At 39.8% G+C, this 15,031-nt stretch overlaps 1 protein-coding gene across 1 annotated transcript; it reads left to right on the top strand.

The window, feature by feature from the left end:
- Positions 1–1,129: 1,129 nt before the first annotated feature.
- CDO1 (cysteine dioxygenase type 1) lies at positions 1,130–13,015 on the top strand. Its single transcript, XM_003920682.4, has 5 exons — positions 1,130–1,564; positions 4,588–4,665; positions 6,518–6,672; positions 11,195–11,364; positions 12,289–13,015. The coding sequence occupies exons 1-5, from the start codon at positions 1,395–1,397 to the stop codon at positions 12,316–12,318; spliced, it is 603 nt and encodes a 200-aa protein (XP_003920731.1). The 5' UTR covers positions 1,130–1,394; the 3' UTR covers positions 12,319–13,015.
- Positions 13,016–15,031: the final 2,016 nt, after the last annotated feature.

Raw genomic sequence — 15,031 nt, forward strand, 5'->3', positions numbered from 1 at the left:
CACCACCAGGCCTGCTTTACAAAGCTTCTGAAGGAAGCCCTAAATATGGAAAGGAAAAACCAGTACCAGCCACTGCAAAAAAACACACGAAAATATAAAGACCAATGACACTATAAAGAAACTGCATCAACTAATGTGCAAAATAACCAGCTAGCATCATGATGCTATTCATGACATAGAAACGTGTTTCCTTTTATGTATGTACTAGCAGGCTCCTTCAAGCACATGCCTAAGGTTGAAAGCATGACACAGAAACATGCTATGCATGATGTGGAAACGTGTTTCCCTTTATGTAGGTACCAGCAGGCTCCTTCAAGCACATGCCTAAGGTTGAAAGATTCAAATCAAATTAGAGCTTTTTAAAATATTGTGTGGGAGCCCCATCCCTTCAGAAAAGCCCTCTTTTTACACCAGCAAATGAAATATCAGGTTCTTTGCGCTGATTTTTTTTTTTTAAAGAAAATATTTGGTTTTAAAATCAAAGAATTCTGGTCTTCCATTGTTTCACTAATTGTCTTGTTACAGACCTGAGTCTTCTTTGTCAAAATGTATTTCAGTACACATTTAAATACACACACACACACACACACACACGCACACACACAAATATACATTTAAGTTTTCGACTTCCTTTACCCTAGCCTGTGGCATATTCTGGTTAGTTTCAATTGACAAAACAGGCGCTCTCTGGCTCCATCCTCAATCTTAACAGGCTCCCCACAATTCTCTATTTGGAAAAAGGGTCCCTCTCCCTCCCTTTTCTTTTCCTTCTTTACTCAGCGTCCACCCCCACAGCCATCTCCTCCGACTCTTTGTCTACGTCCCAGCGTCGCGAACCACAGCGGCGGAGGTGGAGCGGGGAGAGGAGTTAGGCAGGACGGCTAAAACGCGCCTTTGAAGTAGGGGAGAGATTGCGCGGAGCCCACGCGAGCCCTGGGACCCGGAAACAACGGGCCTCTTGGAAAGGCGCGGAGCCCGGGGCAGCAGGGTCCGTGTGCGTGGGCCGTGACCGCAGTCTCTCCTCGCCCCCGCCACCTTTCTTGGGTGTTTCTCCGCCTCGCTCCACCACCCTCCGAGGGCCTTTGGTACATTCCCAGTGTTTCCAAGCGCTTAAAAGGGGCCTGGGAGGGTGAAGCCCGCAGATCTGAACCTGATTTGTGCGCAGCCCGCGTCTCCTGCGGACCGGGACCCACTGCGCTGCCAGGGGGGTGGGTCTCTTGCTGTCTTTGGGAGGACATCCTTGCGTTTTGGTACTCGAACGCTGGGTTCCTGCGTGTGTGTCTGGTTAGCTGTCTAGCGGGCCGTTAGGCTCCCTCGCCCCCAGCTCCTTGGCTAGCTCAGCTCCTCCCCCGCAGCCCAGCAGTGAGACGCGCGCGCCGCCAGCTCCCCACGGGATGGAGCAGACCGAGGTGCTGAAGCCACGGACCCTGGTCGATCTGATCCGCATCCTGCACCAGCTCTTCGCCGGCGACGAGGTCAATGTAGAGGAGGTGCAAGCCATCATGGAAGCCTACGAGAGCGACCCCGCCGAGTGGGCAATGTACGCCAAGTTCGACCAGTACAGGTGAGCGCGCACCAGCCTCAAAGCCTGGCGGCGCCCACTCGTCCAGTCTGAGGGGGAATGGACGTGGGGGACGCAGCCCCGAGAGGCTGGCTCGGGGAGCTCCAGCTGCTCTGCATCCACCGTTCGCCCCTTCGCTGGCAAGCCGCGGGGCTGGCACGAAGCTCTTCGGGCTCCGCGGCCACAGCGCAGGCGAGAGGTGGATCCTATGGCCTTGCTGGCCTGCGGCGCTGGACGGCGGGTAGGCGCCAGGAAGGGAAGACCACCGCGCGTCTGAGAGATTTTCTGTTCTCTCCTCTCCCGCAAACCCCTCTGCTTCCAAACCACCAGTCCCTTCCTGCCCCTGGCCTCAGGAGCAATGCCCACACTCCCAAGTCATCGTTAACCCCGGGCGAGGAGGTGCGGAGAGATCGCACTCAGGTTCGGGCCCGCCTGGCACCTTAAGGAACCGTCTGGCGGGACTAGCAGAGGGTGCTCTCAGGAGAGCGCTACGTCAGCCATCAGGAGAAGAGGGTGATGATGAAGAACACAAGTCCCCGACGTCAGTTCTCCATCACTGTGCCTTTGGTCGCCTGCAGCCGGGCACTTTCTAGCAGGCGTTTTTATTCATGTAAAATAGCTGAATGGCATTTTACATGAATAAAAACAGTCTTGGGGCTGTCAGCTGCCACTATGCCATTTCTGCTGTTCACTCTCCCAAAACAATTTAACTGGTTTCTCCGACTGCGGGTTTATTCAAATCCACTGCCTGTTTTTGCGAATTAAACATAGAACCGCCGTTTTTTCAGCCCCCAAACGATCTGATTTCTCTTATCCTTGGTTCTGAGGATCTGCAATGTAAATTAAAGACCCCCTACTCCCTAGATGTACTTGAGTGAGGTTTCCTGGTAAGCTGGCTTTTTTTTTTTTTTTTTTTTTTCTGGCAGCCCCGTCTTGGTGATTAAGTCAAATCTCTCTACCAGTCCTCCGGGGCCAGAGGTAAAATTTAATCACCCCATGTGTGAGAGGTTCTACTTTTTCTGAGCAGCCAGCGTGTCTGTCCTTACGGCTTTTTGGGTTTAGGGTTGGGAGAAAGGGGTAAGTGAAAGAAAAGAATAAGGAAAGAAGGAAGTTTGTTTTTCTCGGGAGCAGGTTCTATTAGTCACTCTTTAACATGTAGGATGTTTGATCAAGTTTCATTGGCATGGGCTGTTTCAGATGTATTTTAGGATTTGAAAAAAGTAAAGACGACTAAGGATCCCATTTTTCATTCGCAAGTGACTTGAGGAAATTCCTTTGGTTCCTACCAACTTTGTTCATGATAGAGGCCTTCTGTAGCTGTAAAAGCTACCAGAGAGTCTAGCTTTTACATTTTCCTGCATTTGTTCCAGGTAATTGAAGACTTGTTATGGGACAGGTACTCTTCCAGTCACTTTACACGTATGAGGAATGGTAGGCAATGAAGAGTTTGAATAACTTGCACAAGATCTTCTATCAAGTAGCAGCTCCACGCTCCGGGGGTTCAAATTAGCAGTTTTTGTTCCGGAGTCTACACTCTAAACCACTATTAAACCAGGATGGGCAGCGGTAACGGTTCTTAATCTTTAATCTTTAGAACAAGGGTATTTTCAAGGACCTCGAATTAGTCTTGATAGACAAACTGTAAATCTTTTGAAGTGCAACCAATTGGGTTGATTGATCTATTCACAGATATCTGAGGCATACAGCTCATTAAGGGATATAGTCCTGAGTGGGCAGTTGGAGGAAGACAGGAGATGGGAGAGAAGTCAATTCTACAGTATTTTTTGCATTGAATAGGTTCCTAGCGCTGTGATCTTGGGAGGGCCAGTGCAGAAGAATCAAGACAGAATATGCTCCAGTGTGGGCTAGGCTGTGAATTCTTTAAAAGAAGCAGCAGAGAAGCAAGAATATCCTAAGACTTCTGGAGGAAGAATTAGGATCCTTCTGCAGGAACTCAGTTTAATGTGAATGAAAGGTTGTGTGGACAGCTTCTTGTTAGGTCATAAAGAGCTACAAAGTAGGGAAAACTGAGGCTAAAGATCACTTACTAAGTAACTCCCTCGACGATCATGCTCTTCGGGCACTGAGGGTGGGAAGGAATGGCACAGGATGGAAGGGGCATGCTGGTCAAGAGTTAACTGATGACCAAGGGAACAAAAACTCCACAACAATGGAGTAAAGACCCCTTTTCTTTAACCTGATGGTCTAAATGAATCTCATAATTATGAAACTTTGCTAACTAGATGCTGTCAACAGTATAGCTTGTACCAATAGAAACTTTAATGTTGATTTGCTTTTTTCCTGGTCCTATGGTTCTGATTGTGGTTTGCAGTTTGTTGTTGGTGGTGGTGGTGATTGGTTGTAGGGTGTGTGTGTTTGTGTGTGTGTGTGTGTGTGTGTGTATTTGTTTGCCAGTACTGGTTTCTCCTAATTGTAAGAGGTTTAGAGGGTTCTTTACTTCCCTAACATAGTCTCCTTTGCTCTGGTACTTAGATAGCCACCACCGTATTTGTGGAAGGCTTTTCATTATAAGGGCTTTTGAATGTGGTTTGTGTCTAGGCTTTAGTAAAACTAAGAATTCTAGAACAGCTACCATTTAATGAAACCTTGTTTCTCAAGTCCTGATTTAGCTACAGGCAGAAATAACAAACAAACAAACAAGCAAAAATAGCAACATTCTTGTCTGGAGCAGTAATGCACTTTGCAAATACTTTCTCTGAGAAACTTACTCCATCAGTTTGAGGCTGTCACATTGACATGCAATTTCATTTTTTTTCTGTAATTTTTCCTGTGCCATTAATTAAAACTGAGCAGCTACCTCTATAAATGCAGTAGTTCAAAATAAACTGTAAAAAAGGATTTTTCATTTGTGTTGGATTTCTAATTAGAAAACTGCATTCAAAGTTGCTTAGAGGTAGAAATGTTAACAATTGTGAATAAATGGTACTTGGTGACATGCTTATTTTTCTCAGTGTTTGTTTCAGCAACCAAACTAAAACTTCTGAATATATTGTGTTTTTTTTTAGGTATACCCGAAATCTTGTGGATCAAGGAAATGGAAAATTTAATCTGATGATTCTCTGTTGGGGTGAAGGACATGGCAGGTAAAATAACTATTCATTCACAGATATTTACTAGAGCATCTTTTCCGGCATATGAAAAGAATAGTACCAGGCTAGCTACAAGTCTTACAAGTACCAACAAATCTCATTTTCTTTTCTTTCATTTTTGTTGTTGTTGTTATTGTTGTTGTTTTTGTTTGAGATGGCGTTTCGCTCTTGTTTCCCAGGCTGGAGTGCAGTGGCATGATCTTGGCTCATGGCCCACTGTAACCTCTGCCTCCCTGGATTCAAGCAATTCTGCCTCAGCCTCCTGAGTAGCTGAGATTACAGGCATGAGCCACCATGCCTGGCTAATTTTATATTTTTAGTAGAGACGGGGTTTTACCATGTTAGTCACGCTGATCTCAAACTCCTGACCTCGGGTGATCCACCCAGTTAGGCCTCCCAAATTGCTGGGATTACAGGTGTGAGCCATCAACACTCAGCCCTCATTTTCTAATCACTTGTTCACAATGTTCCCTAATCCCAACAAAAATTCTCATGGGAGTTAGCAGAAGGCATTCATACATAAACCACACACATTAAAACCAGTCCCCAAAATGAAATCAAAAGAGGTCAGTAGCCCCTTAAGTTAACTCTGTCTTCTGTATGTGAAATTGTGTTTACACTTGACATTTGTGGTGTTTGAGGTGTGTAAACAATTGTGGGACCAAAGACCAATGCATGGAGATTTGAAGCTAGAAAAGCATTGCAAATTCAGAAAACTTCTACTTCAAGTTAACTATTTAGTTTCTTTACTGAAAAGGCAACTTATTCTTTGAAACTTAACACGTTAATTTGTCTTTAGTTTTACATTTCACAGTCTTATTATCAACCAAGTATGACTATCTTTTGAAACATATCTTTCTCAGTCTTTTCAAAATGGTAAAAGCAATAATTTAGATCCATTTTTATGAAAGGAAACATGAATGTGTAAGTGTTTAGAAAGTTAGGTCTGTAGAGTGCATTTATTTACTCATATGGAATGAAGTGTTTCCATTCAGTCTGTCAATATTTTTGAAAGCCCCTTATGTCCAAAGTGGGACTCTTAACAAGTTCTTCTTAAGGTACATATATAGATTAATAAAATTCAGTATATAAAATTAATACCCAAAATGTATATAGATGCATGTATTTTAATCAACCCTGTAACCATGACTACTTCATATATTTAAATACTATTTACTCTAAGATTGCATAAATAAATCCTTTGTTTTCTCCAATTAATTTTCTCCCACCAATATTGAAAGGTAATCATAGGTAGAGCACTCTAAATTGACAAAATGTTAGCATTTTATATACAGTATAACTTTAGGATGATAATACACATACAGATGCCTTCTCTCCCACAGCTTTCCAAAAGAAGGAGAAAAGAGAAAAAAGCCTTGGAAAAAAAACATTAAATGTTAAGTGAATCTTCTCAGTGTGATACAATTATTATGGATGATTGTCTTAATCCTTTCTAAAAGTTCTCTATTATACTTTCATAATCAAATTCTAGCCCAGATTAAGGGAGTTATATGTATTTGGGGGAAGATAAAATGTTGCTGGTTTTGTGTTTCTGTCATCAAAGTAGTAGTATAACAAAGTTTAAAAAAAAACTTCTTTAGTAGGGGTATGCATCAAAATTGTATCTTTTATATGAATTGATATAGATGACGTATTATTTTATTATTTTGACCTGAACATTGTTGAACTGTAAATTGATAACATTTAAAAAATTCAGCTGAAATGGATTTTGGCCTGGGAGATGGCTTATTAACAGTGTGCACATGTCAGCTCTGGGAAGACTGTTAATGCAGGTCTGGATATTAGACCATCTACTGAGTTTGGTTGTCATTTTGTATACATATAGCAGTATTCATGATCATACCAACTCCCACTGCTTTCTGAAGATGCTACAGGGAAATCTAAAGGAGACATTATTTGCCTGGCCTGACAAAAAATCCAATGAGATGGTCAAGAAGTCTGAAAGAGTCTTGAGGGAAAACCAGTGTGCCTACATCAATGGTAACATTTTATCCTTTTTCTAAGGGCAAATGGGAAGAAACGTGACCTTTTGTTTGAAATATTGGTTACTTATACTTTTTATGCAGTAGAACCTGGATGATGAGTCATGATTTAAAATAGTTAGGAAATGACTTAAACACAGCAGGTTTTGTTTTTTAAGCCTTTGCATCTGGGTTGGAATCACTTATTGAAAACATATGTATGCACATTAGAATCCACTGAAAACTCATTTACTTGCCAAGACTTGACAGTTAAAATAAAATATGATTTTACTTAAGTGGAGTCTTTCAACCAAAGAGATCAAGTTGGAAACATTAGTCTTGTGTTAGAAAATAGAACAAAATGTCTGTAACTAATTAAGAATGCTAGCTAGTCTGTTTTTCTAAAATACATAGAGCATACCTAAAAAGTATCCTCCAGGGAAATTTTACAAAGCACATTATTGGCCAGTGATTTATACATATCTTACCAAGAATTTATTCTCTTTTCTAAATGGGATATGGGATAGCCAAATGCTTTTCAGGAGAGGCATTAACTTCCATATTCCTAAAAGGAATAGTAACTTTCCAAAAAGCTCATTAAACTGTATATGAAACAGATTGTTTTTATTTCCATTTACCTATGAGGTTGCCAACACATAGGAAGAATAAATAACTTGTCCAAGGTCACTTGGCTTTTATGTGGCAACCAGAATTTGAACCTAAGCACTTTGATTAAAAAACCTGTGCTCTTAATCAGCATGAATCCCATCTATATAAAGTATTATGAATTTTGGGGAGTATTTTTTGGCAAAGCAAGTTTTTTTCCTTTATAAATCTTACTGGCCTCCATACTTGCCTTAAATGTTAACACATTTAGTCCATTAGTCTAGAAATCCAAGCCACTCGCAATGGTCAGATGGTATGGAAGTTTTCACATAACACAAGCATGTTAGTTTCTGATATGTCAGCAAGCTCGGATTCATTTACCCAAATAATGTGAGGGTTGCTATCTATAAGGCACACCAGATTTCCAAGAACAAGTCTGTTGTCTATACATTCACAATAAAGCCAAACACCTTTCAAAATAATTACTTTCAACTGGAGTCAGAGTGCTTGTGAAAATAGATCAGATCTTTAAGAATAGGTAAGCTTTTTCAAGGGTCTTCCACACAAAAGCTTATAGAATTCAAACAGATAAGGAAGTGATATATACCAGGGATAAAGCTGTGGTGAGGCCTGGTATGAATAGGAGTATACAAACCTCATACTAAGAGGACAGCAATGACCACCCAGCTCCAGTGAGATCAACCTGGTTTCTTTTTCCATAGAAGTTGGAAATTCTGGTTTTTATATGAAATTTTGCCAAGCAGTAAAATGTTGGGTGGGATATATTATTTCTGTAGACTAATGACCCAAAGAACTTCAAAGCCACAAATTTTCAACCTCTGATTCTTAAAGTTGCAGAAGTAGGGGTGGAGATAGTGATCAGGGGGAAGGATACAAGAAAGAGCACAAGTGAAGGTACAATTGTTGTAAAAAACATGGAAACTATTCAAGAACTGGGGGAAGGAAAGAAGAATGAGCTTGGACAGTGGATTCGCAGGAGAGTAAAGTGAGCTCAGGGTATGGGCCTGCAAGACCAGCTAAAAGTAAGGACTTTCTTTGGACAGCAGAGTTGTAATTGGAAATGCCTTGATTGATTTGGTAGCAGCATGCAACATAGGATGGAGGAGAAGGGAGGGCTGGGGCAAGGAGACCAAGCTGCCTGTTGCAATAGGCAAAAGGTTGATGGGGCCTGGACCTAACTGGCCTTCATAAGTAGTCCCAGGAAAAGTCCAGTGTTACTGTGACAGAGGGTACACCATGATCATAAAGGAAAAAGAAGCAAAGATCAAGATATAATAATAATGCTTGGATTATTAATAGTAGGAGCTTCTCTAAAGGATGGGTGACTTGTTTTTGCAGAGTCTTTGCTTGCAAGATTGTCCAGCATGCATTAGATGATGCAGGTACCTGCAGTGTTGAGCATTTGTTCAAAACTGTGCTTAAACCAGTGTATTATGAATGCAACGAGCTACAGGATCAAAGAATTTGCAGGTCTGAGATTTAGGCCCCAGTTTTAGAAATAAGGAAAATGAAAGATCCTAGAAGGTGTGATTTGTTCAAAGATAGCCTAGCTAATTAGGTAGAAGTAGAACTTCAGTCTTGTGGTTCTACGCTACATTCTTCTTTATGATGCGCAGTCATGGAGCTAGATCATGAAGAAGAAAGCACAAAGCCATGTGGGGTGCCTACATTAGCTATGCTGAATTCATTCCTTGATTAATCCCTCAAACTTTCTTGTAACTATATTAAGCTTATTAACATTTTTTAATTGAGTATTTCATCTGTTTTGTTGTTGTTGTTGTTTTTAAATCTTCTTGAAGATCGCTCTCCCACGGCCTCTTGACTACTTCAGCACAGATTGGTTGGTCTGTAGGCCAGGGGTGAGCTGTGATCCTGAGGTTCCTTGCAATGTAAGGTTGACATCCTGTCAAGCTTTCCCTTTGCTGTTTCCTGCGGTTGGATCCCCTCTTTCCTGATCTCATGATTTTTTTCATTCTTGATTGATGCCCTTGTTTTGGTGGAGCATATCTTCCAATGGCTCCACAAGAAAGGATTCATGGAAGGTAAATTTTTGAGACCACATATATCTAAAAATCTCTATATTCAATTCTTACGATTTGATTGATAATTTAGCTAGGTGTGGATTAACACCTGGTAAACATCTTCCTCAGAACCGTGAAGGTAATTTCTATGTCTTTTAGTTTCTGGTGTTCTTACCAAAAGCCTAGTGCTGGCTGGGCATGTGGCTCACACTTGTAATCCCGGCATTTTGGGAGGCCAAGCTGGAAGAATTGCTTAAGCCCAGGAGTTCAAGAACAGCCTGGGCCAAATGGTGAAACCCCATCTCTACTAAAAACACAAAAATTAGCTGGTTGTGGTGGCAGGTTCCTGTAGTCCCAACTACTTGAGAGGCTGAGTGGGAGGCTGCAGTGAGCCAAGATCACACCACTACACTTCAGTCTGGACAGTAGGATGAGACCGTGTCTTTAACAAAAGGAAAAAGACAATCTGGTGCTGTTCTGATTCTTGAATCTTTCTGTAAAACCTTTTTTTTCTTTCTAGAAACTTTTGGGATTTTCTCTTGGTGCCTTCTCTCTGTCCCCAGTATCCTGAAATTTCACAGTGATGTATCTTGTTTGATGACTCATTCACTGTGCTGGGTACTCAATGGGTTTTTTAATCTGGGAATTTGTGTCCTTCAACTCAAGAAAACATTCACAGATTATTTCTTTGAATTTTGTTTTTAATTTTGTTTCTGAAACTCCTGTTATTTAGATATTAAATCTCTTGAATTGTTCCTCTGTCCTTTTTTTCTTTCATTTTCTGTCTTTGTTCTTTTGTTCTTTGAGTCTTCCTCAGCATTTTCTGCCAACTCTTCTTTTCTTGTTTATGTTTCTACCTCCTCTTTTGATTTTTTGGTCCCTTTTATGGTATTTCCTCTTATCTCTGGGAAAACATTAATGATAGGCTTTTGAACGCTTCCCCTGAGTAGTCTCTGTTGCAGGTTGCTTTTTTTTTTTTTTTTTCTCTGACCCCTGTCTTTTATCCTAATGGCCTTGCTCAAATGTCTGGTGACCTTGGCAATGTTCTAACATTTAAAAACCAAGCACACAAAAATTAATTGGTAGTCCTGAACATGAGGAGAGCTTGTCAACTGGATTTAACTTTTGCATAATCTGGCATAGCCTTTTCCTTCGGGAATGTCTTTAAAGCTTTTCTCTTGAGCCAATCAGATTCTCTGAGAAGCTGCTTCCTATCTTCTGCCTGGAGAGAAAAATCTTGTCTGGCAACATTCTCACAGCTAGGTGGTGACTAAAACGGGGATTTTTATCATTCAGTATGGAAATTTTTGTTTCATTCACCTGATTTCCATCAGTCTCAAGTTGATCTCTTACACTCTTTCTAGACACTAGATCTTAGTCTGCTACTGTAAAAAAGGGAGAGAGAATTGATAAAGGGTTTTGAGATTCTACTTCTTAAATAGGCTTTAAACCAGTTTTTAAATCTGTAGCCCTATTTTTACTCTCATTTCCAGAAGTACCTGTTGCTGTCAATTCCTGTGCTCTTTGGAGTTTCAAGATATAAATCAGGTTATTTCTTGACTTTCCCCATGGATGGCTTAGCATTTAGCTTTCTCTGTTCTGTAAACCTATCCATCTTACTTTCAAATTTTTGTTAGTGTTTTCTTTTTTCCTATTTTTGTCTTTGAATATTGATGCCTTTTTTATTCTTTTACTGCCACTGGAGAGAGTTTTCAGGAAGGAGCAGAGGCTAATGCATGCACGTCACTTACTATCTTCAGAAGTTAAGTTCTGATTAATTTCTATTCCATATGCATCACATTTGATTCATAATCTGAGATGACTCAAAGAAATTTTGCGTACAGCTGTTGTCTAGGCTCCTTTATCTATTTTTCCCTCTCGGATATTGTTTAGATTCCATCGGCTTACACCGAGTAGAGAACATCAGTCACACAGAGCCCGCCGTGAGCCTTCATTTGTACAGTCCGCCTTTTGATACGTGCCATGCCTTTGATCAAAGAACAGGACATAAAAACAAAGTCACCATGACATTCCATAGTAAATTTGGAATCAGAACTCCATATGTGAGTATAGTTTCTTCTAGATTTAAATGCTCTGTGGGCTGGTGCTATTACGCCATGTATATGCATTGCTTTTTGTTGCTGTTCTAAATATTATTTGAATATTTTAAGGATTCTTGAAGAATGAGATGAGGATTAACTCATGGGTAAGGTTTAATATATCTTGATTGTTTTATTGAACTTTAGAGACTATCATTTCTATTTATTTTAAAAAACCTGTCAAGTGAGATGCAAAGATGATTTGAGAAACTTCAAAATGTATGCTTATTTTTAAAGAAAATGTTTTCATTTACTTGGGAAATAAGAGTGAAAACTATGATTTTTTATAACTGTTACTGCTGTGACTTACTATTCATAGGTCCAATTTACTGGGCCAACAGGAGTAAGTTGCATAGTAAAGGTTATTCTGATGATACAACAAAGAAACGTGTCCATTTAGTTTGCCAAGTTTGCTTACTCTTTGATATGCTGGTTATACCACAAATGTGAATAGACTATACCAACATGTTCCTCCTTGAGATGCAAGCATTCCCTACCAAAAATGAAAAGGCAACCAACACTAATATAGTAGGGCAGTCTTCCACCTCTGAAATAATTTCTTCGCTTAGAGGAATATGTTATTTAATGATCAGAATGTCCAGAAATAGCGAATGTGTGAAATCGAGACCAAAAACAATCCTTATGAATCTTAATGAAAGCTCAGCCTCTGAGGGAAGCCAGGGTGGAATTTTCTCATTATCGCCCTCCTTCTTCGTTATCTTTCACACTCCAAACCCTAAGAAATACTCTTATTGCAAGAAAAACAACAAGGCTCCCTTGCCCTTGCTGAGTTTTCATACGCTGCTGCAAAACCAGAACTATTTAGAACAAGGTACAATGTCTTTTGTAAAGATTCTTACACAACTTTCTTTTTTCCCCTTTTTACAGGCAACTTCGGGCTCGCTGGAGAACAACTAAGGAGCACCAAACCCTCTGAGGTTTTACTTTAAGGCTCACTGTATGTTTGCCTTGGGCAAAAAGGCTACCTACCATGTATGTCCAGTAATATACTTAAATAAGCCAATATTTAGATCTACTGTAAGGCAGATGCTAATTATAAGGCATTAAGTAAGCAAATAGTGCCCTCAGCTACTGCAGAAGAAAAGTCCAACTAAGGAAAAAAATGTCTTTTGATTTTTAAAGGCAAGTTTTCAAGTGCTCTCCTAGTTCTATCCTCTAATTCCATTGAATCCATACTAGGAATGTCAATGAGGGTTTTAATAACTTTGGGAAATACTTTGGTCTCTGAACTGTAATTAGCAAGAAGTAGAAACAGAAACCTCAAACATCAAATGCTTGCTTTATTACCTGGAAGACTAAATGTAGATGTCTTTAGTATACTTTGTATGTTCTTAATATCGGAAGATAATTTTTGTGAATCTGTAGATTTTATTTTTTCAGTCTTAGCTTACAAATTTCTTTTCTATGAGTAATAGAGAAACTTTCGGCACTCTGCCATTTGGTAATGAAAGGAAGTGCAGAGGATTGAAAGTACATGTTCCCCAAACCACAACAAACCAAAACAAAAACTCACGTCTGTGTCCCATGGTCATAGTCAAAGATTTCGTACTGCTAAAATTGCCAAATAATTTTAATAAACTGGATTTGAACACAATTTGAAGTTGTCTTTCTGATTAACATGATACAAACTTCACATAAATCAGTTTCCTAGATTTGGATATACAAAAGCACTGTGACAAATGCTTTTATGATGTAAGAATATGAGAGAGCCAAAAAAACATTCAAAACCATCTTACCTTTTTGGATTTAATTCACTAATTGATCAGAGACACCAACCTGAGAGCCTCTTGCTATAGTGTGGCTCAGACATGGTCAGTTTTGCCTGAAAATTATGTGTCTATAATCTGTATGTGTTTAAACATGGATTGATTTTCAACATTTAAAAACTGGAGATTTCATAGAACTTGAGGGATTCGAGCTGCTCAAAATTTGAATTATCTAAACACTGGTCTGCATTGCATTTTTATTGGTATTAGTTAGGTAGGCTACAATCTGCCTCTTAAATGGGCCATTCCTTCAATCTGCTGCAGTCGCAAACTCAACTATTTCTATTATTTCTTTACCTGCAAATCCTGTGCATGCATTTGAGTTTGCTCTTCTGGCTGTAAGCATTTTTTTTTTTTTTTTTTTTTTTTTTTTTTTTTTTTTTTTGAGATGGAGTCTTGCTCTGTCACCCAGGCTGGAGTGCGATGGCATGATCTCAGCTCACTGCAACCTCTGCCTCCTTGGTTCAAACCATTCTCCTGCCTCAACCTCCCAGGTAGCTAGCACTACAGGACACCACGCCTGGCTAATTTTTTTGTACTTTTAGGAGAGACGGGGTTTCACCATGCTGGCCAGGCTGGTCTCAAACTCCTGACCTCAAGTGATCTGCCCACCTTGGCTTCCCAAATTACTGGATTACAGATATGAATATTTGTCATAATCTTAGAGCTTATTATCTCTGGAAACTTAATCAGTTAGCAAAGTTCTCTTAAAATAGTTTCTATATAGTTTGTTGATTGTTTTGTTTATGTATCTCATAGAAATATTTACATATTAGCTTCCTCTCACCGTCTAGAAAGATATTAACACTTACTGAATGCTTACAATGTATTAGGTATTGTTATAAGTTGTTTGAGCCTACTAACAATTCTAAAAAGTAACCTTCATGAATTAGTATATTTCACACACTTACAGGGTGAAATCAATGCAGATGTATTATCCTATAACCCTGTATATCAGAAGTCTGTTTTGCATCACTAGAATCAGTATTGTAAGGGCTGCACTCCTTTCTGTAGGCTGGGCAGGATCTGTTTACTTGTTTTGTGGGTTTCTTTTTCCCTCAGCTCCTAAAGACGGTTAGGCGTTCCTTAACTTCAACATCCTTCCTCCATCTTCAAAGCCAGCAATAGCGGATTTAGTCCTTCTACATCTCATTTACTTCCGATTTCTACTTTGAGGGACTAGATAATGTCTCCATCTCAAGATTGTATCCTTAATCACATCTGAAAAGTTTTTGTTTTGTTTTGGCCGCATGAAATAACATTTCTAGGTTCTGAGTATTAGATATGAGTGCCTTTGGAAGGCCTTTCTCACGATCACAGTCTCCTTTCTTGCCCCAAAGAAGCCATATTCTTCCCACATGCAAAACAAATTCACTCACCCTAAGATCCCTAGAGTTGCATCCCATTACAATATCAACTCAAAAGTCCAAAAACCTTGTCCATATATCATTATCTAAGTTAGATATGGGGGAGGCTCTTGTTAAAATCCATCCTAGGACACAATTCCTCTCTCTATATACACATATTAAGCACGGTTAAGAAACTTGCCAAAAGGTATCTAGCCAAGATATTACAGAGCTAGGATTGAAGCCAGGATTTGATCTCAGGCAGTCATCTTCTAAAACTTATTCTCTTTATATTCAGGTCTTTCAAGGTAAAAGAAGTTTGGGCCACTTGCTATTTTTTTTTTGTATCCCATTATAACAAAAAGCAAAATTATAGGATAGTTGTATGCTTTATACGTATACATAAATGCTTAATAAATAGCACCTTTAACACACATAAACAATATCATACCCTATGTGTGACAGTGATGGCCAAAGGTAAATGTGAAGACCTTTGTG

The sequence above is a fragment of the Saimiri boliviensis genome, chromosome 1 (assembly GCF_048565385.1).
Source record: "Saimiri boliviensis isolate mSaiBol1 chromosome 1, mSaiBol1.pri, whole genome shotgun sequence".
NCBI lineage: Eukaryota > Metazoa > Chordata > Mammalia > Primates > Cebidae > Saimiri > Saimiri boliviensis.

Bases quoted from the DNA above. Each gene is read 5' to 3' on its own strand.
- CDO1 (XM_003920682.4), top strand. From the start codon at position 1,395: ATGGAGCAGACCGAGGTGCTGAAGCCACGGACCCTGGTCGATCTGATC. The intron at 4,666-6,517 runs GTAAAATAACTA...GTATACATATAG, and splicing joins TGGGGTGAAGGACATGGCAG to CAGTATTCATGATCATACCA. The intron at 11,365-12,288 runs GTGAGTATAGTT...CCCTTTTTACAG, and splicing joins TTGGAATCAGAACTCCATAT to GCAACTTCGGGCTCGCTGGA.